This window comes from Leuciscus leuciscus, assembly GCF_965113295.1.
Source record: "Leuciscus leuciscus genome assembly, chromosome: 16".
NCBI classification, from domain to species: Eukaryota; Metazoa; Chordata; class Actinopteri; order Cypriniformes; family Leuciscidae; genus Leuciscus; species Leuciscus leuciscus.
In genome coordinates this window covers 14,627,272-14,638,330 of record NC_138740.1, presented here as the reverse complement: position 1 = coordinate 14,638,330, position 11,059 = coordinate 14,627,272, and the positions used below count along the sequence as shown (strand labels likewise).

At 36.9% G+C, this 11,059-nt stretch overlaps 1 protein-coding gene across 1 annotated transcript in view; it reads left to right on the top strand.

The window, feature by feature from the left end:
* The window catches only part of chm (CHM Rab escort protein), a 70,211-nt gene that overhangs the window by 37,228 nt on the left and 21,924 nt on the right, over positions 1-11,059 (top strand). Inside the window, exons 9-10 of the mRNA XM_082141288.1 lie at positions 1,897-1,974; positions 9,188-9,292. Of these exons, the coding sequence (XP_081997414.1) occupies positions 1,897-1,974; positions 9,188-9,292 (183 nt within the window). The remainder of the gene's footprint in view (positions 1-1,896; positions 1,975-9,187; positions 9,293-11,059) is intronic.

Genomic DNA, 11,059 nt, shown 5'->3' with positions numbered 1-11,059 from the left:
AAGCAAACCATTGGTAACACACTACGCCGCAATGGATTGAAATCCTGCAGCGCCCGCAAGGTCCCACCGCTCAAGAAGTCACATGTACAGGCCCGTCTGAAGTTTGCCAATGGACATCTAAATGGTTCCAAGATGGCTTGGGAGAAAGTGCTGTGGTCAGATGAGACCAAAATTGAGCTCTTTGGCATCAACTCGCTGTGTTTGGAGGTGGAAACATAATGCTTTGGGGCTGTTTCTCTGCTAAGGGTACAGGACAACTTCACCACATCAAGTGGCCGATGGACGGGGCCATGTACCGTAGAATCTTGGACGAGAACTTCCTTCTCTCAGCCAGAACACTGAAGATGGGTCTTCCAACATGACAATGACCCAAAACATACCGCCAAGGCAACAAAGGAGTGGCTAAAGAAGCAGCACATTTAGGTCTTGAAGTGACCTAGCCAGCCTCCAGTCCTTAATCCTATAGAAAATCTGCAGAGGGAGTTGAAACTTCGATTTGCCAAGCGACAGCCCAGAAACCATAAGGATTTTGAGAGTATCTGTAAAGAGGAGTGGACCAAAATCCCTCCTGAGATGTGTGCAAACCTGGTGACCAGCTAGAAACATCTCCCCTCTGTGCTGCCAACAGAAGCAACAAGTACTAAGTCATGTTTTGCTTGGGGATCAAATACTTCTTTCACTTGCTGAAATGCAAATAAAAAATATAACCTTTATATAATGTGTTTGTTTTTTGGGGGTGATTTTTTTGGTTGATTATTCTCTCTCTATCCATTAAAAATAAATCTACCATAAAAATGATAGACCCTTCATTTCTTTGTATGTACATACATGCATATATAATACACACACACACACACTTTTAAAAATACTTTTATTCAACAAGGAAACATTAAATTGATCAAAAATGAAAGTAAAGACATTAACAATGTTACATTTCTATAATTTTTTTTAACTTTCTATTCATCAAAGCATCCTGAAAAACAAAATGTATCATGGTTACCACAACATTTTTAAGCAGCACAACTGTTTTTAAAATGTATTTTCTAATTTTAGCATATTAGAATGATTTCTGAAAGATCATGTGACACTGAAGAAAATAATCCTGAAAATTTTTCTTTGCCATCATTTTTTAAATTTTAAAACAAAATAAAAATATATATAATTGTAATAATATTTGACAATACTTTTACCGAATGCTTTACAGCGTTCTTAATCAAATAAATACAGCCTTGTTGAGAATTAGAGACTTCTTTCAAAAAATAAATTTAAATCTTATTTTTCTTCTGCATTTATTCTTAAAAAATAATAAATAAATAATAAATCTTTATTTGTTTCTTTATTTATTTTAATTAAATAACCCAGTGTGTGATATAGTAATTTTCTATGGTTAAGGGTATAATCATGTAAAGTGTCACTAACTATCAGCTTCTAATGGCTTATTGCCTTCGTAAAACTGCAGAAATGGCAATAAGATAAAGGACACCAATGTATAAATAGTTACTGTGTGCAATCACACAAAGTATGTTGGCTACTTTATCTCAGCTTCTGTCTGTCTGTCCATGTTTCTCTCTGTTTAGAGAGTTTGTCTCCAGGCTTTTTAAGAATATTTGAATCACTTTGTAATTTATAGTTTAATTAAGCTGCTATATGTTATCACCACAAAATCTCAAGAAAGCCTTATTTGTAAAGATAACACATTTTAAGATCTTGGTGACATTTTTGCCTTGTCAAATGCATTGGATTTTGTCCTTTCTGTGTGGACAAGGTGTGATCGGCCCTTTTTAATGTCATGCCATCAGCTGTAATTACGGGTGTTTAGCAGTTCCATTCAGATTGGATGTCACATAAATAAACGCAAGCGTGTGTGAAGTGTTACTTTTTTTTTTCTCCTTGCAGAATGTGTGCCGTATTTGGAGGAATTTATTGTCTTCGACACTCAGTGCAGTGCCTGGTTGTGGACAAGGGATCCAACAAGTAAGTAGTTCACTGATTCTGTTCTTGCACTTTGACAACACACATTTAGATGAAAAACAACAACTTTCAACTCATAACACTCAGAAATTCAATTAGATAAGTAGATTAACTTCCTCCTCTGGTTGATTCACACCACTCCAGTATCCCAAGGCTGATCAGAGCCCATTTGTGTTCGGGGTACTCAAAAACAAGGCCAAGAGATGGCGCACATGAGTGAATGGGGGGGAGGGGGAGGGTGTGTATTCGGAATATAGATATGAAATTAATTTTCAGGGAGACAGCGGTACCAGCCCCCCTTAAGCAGCCGAGCTCGGAAGACAAATCACAGACTCTGCCACTTGGGCCGGCGATGAGTGATGCCGCTTTTTCCTCGTGGCCTTACCTCCACTAATTGATTTTCATCTGAAGACAAAAAAGCCCTCTGTTGCTGCCTCTTAAAAAATGAGAGTTCATCTCCCGTCTCCCTTGATTAATCTGTGCTGATAATGTGCGTCAGGCCCCACCAGAAAGGCCTTTAATGAGTTTCAAAGGTGGATTGTTGTCATAAACTAGGTTAGATCTGGGTTTTTTCCCCTCTCTCTTTATTCCTCTCTCATTCTTTGGCCCTCTCTTTGGCGATTTATATTGAGTTTCTTTCATCTTGCTGGTGAATGACCCAGGGGGCTTGGATTCCTCTGGATGTAGCTCGCGAAACTTACACATGTGATAGCAGTAGCTTACTAGTGTTAAGGCTATTGCGTACCTTGCCGGTGCAGCAGTGCTCAAATTAGATGCATTTCCCTGTCGTTTATCATAAAATCATAAATTGCTCGTAAACTAGTAGATGGCCATATCCTCCATACTAGGAATGGGTTAAAAAAAAAAAAAAGAAGATTTTCTGATTAAAGGCCCATTCACACCAGGAACGACAACTGTAATGATAACTATATTAGCGTCCACACCAGCTGATAATATAGTTCTGTTTTTTTTTTAAAACATACAGTGCAACCAGTGCATTACAATTTATGAACATTGTTATAATAACAGTACATACAAATTAATATATAAATAAATGCAATGAATGTTTTATAAAATATAATTAAAATCTATTATTAATTATATATTATAATTAATATTAAACCTATAATATTTTCATAATAATACTAGCTAGAATGTATAATTTATAGCATTATAACTGAAATATGCCCAGTTGAATCAAAATTGAATAGAAATGTACTCAAACCTAGTCAAAATGAATCGAATCAAATCGAAAACGGAATTGAATCAAATGAGAAGCTTGTGTATTAGAATGAAATCTAGTTGGGAAATGTGTAATGTTAGCCATTTTGTAAACCCGACCAACTTTTGAAAAATAATAAATAATATTTTAAGAGGTGTTTTTTGCTCGGCTGCAATGCAAAAAGTAACTGACTGCAGAAAAAGAAATGTCTTGACCAGCATGTGTCAGTTCTTCTATGACTAGCAACTGCTTACCAACATCTACCTTTCAGCCAATCAGGTAGCCCTACCTGGCCTGTGTGAAAATATTTATTCTTTAACCAAGCGGATAACTTTTACAATTTGTTCTCCCAACAAATCTTTCAGGTTGTTTATTCGCTCCTTTTAGTAGGCCATTTGACGGAGGTCAGTTTAGTTTTGATATGTGACGTCTGTCCCTGGATGCGGTCAGCCATCCCAAACGTCAGTTCTACTTGAGCGGCCCAGCAGGAGGTGTTCCTCAACTTAACGTAGCATACGAAAAACAACCAAGATGACCTTAATTGATAATTTACTGCAAGTTCTTCGTGATAGCCACCAATGTCCCCATATAACTGGAGCACTGCGAAGTTTCAAGGCGAATTCTTTCATCCAAATTTGGGATTGAAGCCAGACTCACCTGGCCTGGGCCGGTCAGGATTTTGGCTTGGGAGCTGGCAGAGCTCCAAACCGAGGTGTCCGTCAGACCCTGAGCTCAGTCTATAAAGCATCTATTGCACCATCCATGCCCTCCTCTACTGGCGCCACATGTGGAGTCAGCCCTGCGCTGGAGGTTAGCGCCATACATCATCCATGGAAAAAGTTTCATGAAGGTGAAAAAAAAAAGCTGGTAAGGTGTCTGGCAGGCTGAACAATGATTTTAATTTCCCTGGCATCATAAATTACCGCCCTATGTCTGCTCTTATTACAGACATAAAGTTGAAAAGGGTAGAGCCAGATTAATAATGCAGCAGAGGACTACAGACCCTCAAATCCCACCTGCCACTCCATGCGGAAGACGGTCCAGCACTGTCTGGTTTGTCACCGCCACGACAGGCAACTCAATCACTTGTCCGAATTAGTTTGTCCAAATTCATTTCACACGTCAACAGAACTCAACTGGTGATGAGATCCCTTTTTTGGAGGTGCTTGCTAAGACAAGCATCACTATTGTTGTGATTAGTTGCATTTATGCACATCTTCTCAACAAATAAAAATGTTATCCACCATGTTGATGTACATTTTGGACATTCTCAACGACATCTTGGTGTTTCCATCCAGCATTTCTTTATGTGATTATTCTACAGTTTGCTTAAAAAAAAAGTCAATGGATTGTAAACCTGGAAATGGAAACATAGGTAGCCCTCCTTAAAGGGATAGTTTCTTTCTTCTGTTGAACACAAAAGAAGATATTTTGAAGAATGTTGGTAATCAAACAGTTGATGGACCCGTTAACTTCCATAGTAGGGAAAAAAGTTCTATGGAAGTTAACGGCTACCGTCAACTGTTTGATTATCAACATTCTTTAAAATATTTTCTTTTGTGTTCAACAGAAGAAAGAAACTCATACAGGTTTGGAACAACATGAGGGTGAGTAAATGATTTTTTGAGTGAACTATCCCTTTAAGCTTTACAAACCTAACCCAACTGAGGGCAACCGTAGCAGGACGCTCTTGCTCACAGGAAGCTGCTTCCGAATCAAGAGAACAAACTACGTATTTAAGCAAATTACTGCAAGGCTCGACAATGAGTTTGGCCAATCTAAGAGAATTGGGCCAATTGACAAAATCTGGTTATAGAAACATAGGTAGCCCTCCTTAAGCTTGGTAAGTGAAAAACCACTCAGAAGACCCTAGCTTTAGTTTAGTTTATTTATTTGTCATACATAAGTGTCAAAGACAATTTGTACATTGAAATGCATTGGTTGAGGCTCATTTATTCAACAGTATTATATAAAAAATATACAATTCAATACAATTTAGAGAGGACAAAAATGTAAAAAATTCAAAGCAGTCATATAATAATGCATTAACAACCACAAACACCTTAGTATAATGCTGATTGGGTTTTGCATGGGTATTTTCATGTGTATGAGTATTTTCTCCTTAACTGCAGTGAACCAAATATGTGGTTTAAAATTGCTGGTGTTTCTGACGTCACAAAATACCTTGTAACCAATCACGTCAATGTGTGGGTCTCTGAGCTGGTGTGAGTGAGTGGAGGCGGGGCTTATTTGCATATCCATAGAAACGCGTTTACTAAATGAGTCAAAGGTGTAGAGTTACGTTCAAAACACCTTTTAAATATGTCATATTGGTGATCAAATGTGAGTTTTGAGGGATAAAATGATTGACTACAGGGGGACTTTAACAATAACAACACTGGTATACACAGATTCTTTCATTGATTTAAAACAATGGTGTACTGTTTAATGCAATATTTACCAAGACAAATAATCTTCTTGCTTGTAATATCCGTCATGGTGTCATTCAGCATATGATCTGTTTAGCCAACACAAAACCACATTTGCAGAGAAGTATATAAAATTCAAATGAGTTTGAACGCATGCATCGTTGGGTGCAAGGTTATCACGCTGATTGGTTCAGAGGCCACTGACGTGGTTTATGAAGGCGATTTATGAACTCTTATGATGATCTACAAAGCCGACACTGGCCTTGGTTGCAAGTGAAACGGAATCATTAGCACTATTCAGTGTTTTATGCACACTGACAGAAGAAACTTATGCACTTGTATAGAAAACTCTTTACATAGTAAGCGCTGAGGAAAAAAAACGTCTTAAAGAAACCTTTTAGAAAATAACACCTAATTGATTTTATTTTTTTCGATTGTCAAATCAAAATCCAATCCAGGACTCGACAATGAAGATTTTTTTCTGCTTGCCCACAGTTGGAATAGTTCCGATTTTGACTTGCACTGCCAACATTTTCACTGACCCCACCATAAAAAAAGATACATTTAAATTTTTAGCAACAAATAAAATACATAATTTTATATGCATAAAATAAGTTTATATTTAGTTAAAATGCCTTTTTACAGACATATCTATCTATCTATCTATCTATCTATCTATATATATATATATATATATATATATATATATATATATATATATATATATATATATATAAATAAAATTTGTTTTTGTATATTTTTTCTTTACAAACAATTCTCACTATATACTGTATATATTCTACAATTTATATAAGACCATCTTTTTAATTTGTCATTATAAATTATACAATTGTAAGTGAAATCACAGAATTATAAACACATGTTTAAGTTTTAAAGCATAAAATCACATGTACATGATCATGGAACGAAAGATTGGCCTAATAGTTTTTTCAATTGTCCCGACTCTCTTAGACCGGCTAAAATCATGGTTGAGCTTTGCAGTAATTTGCGTAAATGCGTAGTTTGTTCTCTTGATTCGGAGGCAGCTTCCTGTGAGCAAGAGTGTCCTGCTACGGTTGCCCTCAGGTGTGTTAGGTTTGTGAAATGTATCCCATAATGCTTTCCCTCAGCCCATTGGCCGACGATTGATTGGAAACCCTCCGCTTCCTCTGCTAGTTCCTCCGAGTAAATAAATCTTCATTTACATAAACAGATCTGTCCTGCAGTCAATCTAGGCATTGGGGGAGGATTATTCCGAGGCCTGACTTTTCGTCAGGGGAGGGAGACGCTCTCTTGCCCCTTTATTGTGTTGTGAAAGTCCATTTCAAGGATGTCACCCCCAGCCCATTAGTTTGGATAATGAGCCCTATAAAGCACATTTATAACTCTTGACATAACAAGCCAACAGATTCTCCTCTGTTCCACCTTTTTCTCTCTCACTCGCTCTTTTTCCTTCTCGCTTGCAGAGATTAAAGGAGGATAGGTCAAACTTGTGCCCTAGGCCACTGGTTCACAACTGGTTCTTCTTCAGGACCCAGATTTTACATTGTGAAATCATGTGACGAACCGACAAAGTACCAAAATTGTTTAATGTTTAAAACAGGAACGAAAATTGCTTAATGTAATGTTGACAGGGCTTGACATTAACGCTTGTCTGCTTGTCCGGGACAAGTGGATATTTTGAAGGGGCAAGTGAAAGAGAATTTGACTTGCCTTACCGGACAAGTAGCCTGATTAAAACTTAAGTGATCAAAAATAACTAGGGAAGCATCGAAATGCAAGAATGATTCTGCTTTTATTACATTCTGTGTAAACGGTGATAGATATTTCTGGTAACAAGGTCACGCTGTTGAGGCTCGTGCTGCCTGTCTCTTTGTGAGATACTTTCATAGAGGTAGAAACATAGTAAGGTAAAGATTAAAAAAGTTGAGATTTTTTCTTTATACCACATGATATAGTCAAGGCAAGCAACATAACACGACCAAGGGAGCTGTATTGCCGAATATTATCATGACTGCAAATGTTACATTGATTTTATAGTTCAATAAACAAATAGTTAATATTAAAGGGATAGTTCACTTTGAAATAAAATTTTGGTATGTTTTAGCTTACCTCAAGGGCATCCAAGATGTAGGTGTCTTTTTTTCCGCAGTAGTTTCAATTTTTATATTTTTAGGTCAAATCGTTCTTGTCTGTCAGTCATATAATGCAGGTCGATGGTCACCACCTCAAAGAGCATGCACAGAGTCCAAATTAAAACAATTCCCCATCGTCCAAATTCAAATTCATCGTGCAGTTCATTGGAACGAAACCGTAGCCAATGCGACATCTAGTGTATATATCTATACCCGCCAGCGCTCTCAGATCACTTGGACGTGGCTGTGTACAAGAGGTAAAAACGATATAAATACTATTCGTTTTCTCACACAAACCGCTCGTTTCGTGTCTTAGGCCATCAATGTCTACTTACGATGGGGAATTGTTTAATTTGGACGACGGGGAATTGTTTTAATTTGGACTCTGTGCATGCTGTTTGAGGTGGTGACCATCGATCTGCATTATATGACTGACAGACAAGAACGGTTTGACCTAAAAATATCAAAATTGAAACTACTGCGGAAAAAAGACACCTACATCTTGGATGCCCTTGAGGTAATTTCAAAGTGAACTATCCCTTTAAGTCACTTACATTTTAGACACAATATTGACTGTTCTTGTTCTATTTCATCAACAAAAATAGTTCCAAACAAAGAACTATTACGCTTTCTCAAAGCAAAACTCAGCGGTGTTCGGTTACTGAATGATTCAGCTTTTTGACCAAATCGGTTGAATTAATGATTCAATGACTCACTCATTAAGTGACTTGCTGCCACCTACTGGCAGTTTAGTTTGATGTTTAAAAGTGGCATTGCTTTTTTCCCCAACATTTCTAATTTACACAAATTTAAAACATTAATCTCATGACATAATTTATTGCAGTTGTAATATGTAATTGTATGCTATTGTAGTGTAATTATATTTGTATTGTGTAAATTAACAGCCCTATAGTGTCTTATTATTATGATTATTATGATTGAATTTATTGATCAAACGTCAGAATTTGACATGAAAGATCATGCCCCTTCCCCAGACATTAACTTTTTTACTCAAGTTACCAAGTTAATGACCAATATAGTTGCGCAATATAGCACTTGACAAGGCTTAATGTCGAGCCCTGATTGAAATATTGTCATGAACCACATAGGTCCAGCAATATGCAAAATTATTAACATGACATACTGACCTCACGCAAAAATGCCAAAGCAACACATTTTCCTATAGTGACACATGAAACGACAGGCCACTTCTCTTTATAAAAAGAGCTTTTAGAAGTAACCACCTGACCCATGAAGAATGAGACAGCTAATATATGATGTTCTAGTGTTTAATATTTTATCTTCAAATCATAATCTGACCATCTCTTGCCCCTTTTGTGATTAGAGCAGGTTTTTGGGTAAAGACGTCTGGTTTTGGGGCATGGACTTTTTCTTGTCCTGATACATCTTCTTGTATTCATTCGTCACAGAGTTAAAGCGGTGATTGATACACGCGGTCAGAAGATCAGCTGCAGTCATTTTGTGGTTGAAGATTCCTACATCAGAGATGAACAAAGACAGAGCACAGCTTACAGGTAAGCACACAATACGCCACAAAAGTGAAATTGACCCTTTTCACATTTACGGGTTTCTCAGAAGCGAAAGTCGTCATAAGCCCTATTCGCACGGGATTAGTATTACCTAGGGACTTCCGGTAATTTGTAATAATCGCAGAGGTCGTCTGTGATTTTTATCCCGTGCGAATCTGCCATGTCTAAAAATGTCTGTAAAAATTCCCCCGAAAATTACCTACCGTATTTCGGCCAACACAAGGGTCCTCTGATAATACCAGTCCCGTGCGAATCCTCATGTCTGTGATTTGGGCTGTTTTTCTGTGAGCCTATCGTTTCCTAAAGAACGTAATAACCATTATGGGCCGTTTAACAGTCCATTTTACGTCTGTATTAAAACTATATTAACAATAAAATCTCTCGATATGCTCTACTCCAATCTGATTATAGTTTTTCTCCAATAAAAACTATGAAGTGCTGCAAAAGAGAATACAAACTACAGTAAAGACGTGATCCGGAAGCTCAACTCGGACCGTTGTCATGGAAACGTCAAATTAAGTATTTTGGCGCAACATGGAAGCTCTTTTGGAAAGTTTGGACGCTTTTTATGGTAGTGTAATTTAGTAGTCTGTATCGTGGAGCATTTCTTTGTCTCACACGGCCTCTAAAGACGTCCATCCTGTAAGTATCTCAAGAAATCAAAGTGTGAAAGGGTAAAAATGATATAAAATGAAATTTATTAACCAAATAAAATGAATAGAAAAACAAGCCTATCGCGACGTTTCGGTATTTATAATACCTTCTTCAGGCAGGCTTGTTGTAAATATGGACAAAGAATAAAAGAAAAAGAAGATATATTATATATTTATACAATAATATCATATTCTATAATATATATCATATATTTCTCTAATAAATTGTTTTTAAATAAGTTCTTTTTTTTAATTGCAATACTGCAGCGCGATCTTCGTTTCAGCACGTTCAGCTAGTGAAGTGTGAATGGGTGGGCGCACGCTGTAAAGTCCGTAAACTTGAGGGAATTACGAACATTTATTTGCCCGTGTGAATGAGCCACCAAAAACACTGAGGTCGGGGGTAATTTCTTAATTACAGAGGTCCAGGGGTAATACTAATCCCGTGCGAATAGGGCTATAGTTGGGTAAACTTATATAGCGTTGAATGAGAGACTACATTAAGTAGATTTGTTGTGTTCCCATTTGCTTAAATAGCAAAATAAAAACTCCACAATAGTGTTTTCACAACATTCAAAAAGAGGCCAAAAAAATTTCGAGAGATTGATGACGGCTGTCAGAAAAGAGAAAGATGTCATTTTTACCGTCACTCCCACAGCCGCTGTATTAGAAACACCCTCACAGCAGCGGTAACTCGTTTTTTTTGTAATTTGATGCAAAGGTAATGTAATACAAAGTGTAGTGTTGTAATGTGCATACATTTAAAAAAAGAAAAGATAAAAAACAGTTGCAGGATTTACAATGCCTATGACAGTTAAAATGCTTCATCACAGTCTGTGAAAAGGGTCCATTAGTATTCATTACTGTAATTAATGAGAAACCATGAAAAGAGATATTGATTGTCCCGTCTAACGTGCATCAGCTGTTATAATGAAGAGGGGCGTTACAGTGTTGACATCTCACTTTCATTTCACCCAATCAGAACTCATGAACTTCTATATTCAATACTATCACAATAAAAACGTTATACCTTTATACCTCCATTTGTTCTGTTGTCATTGTTTTGTGTTATACCTCTAATATACCAAAAATTAACCAA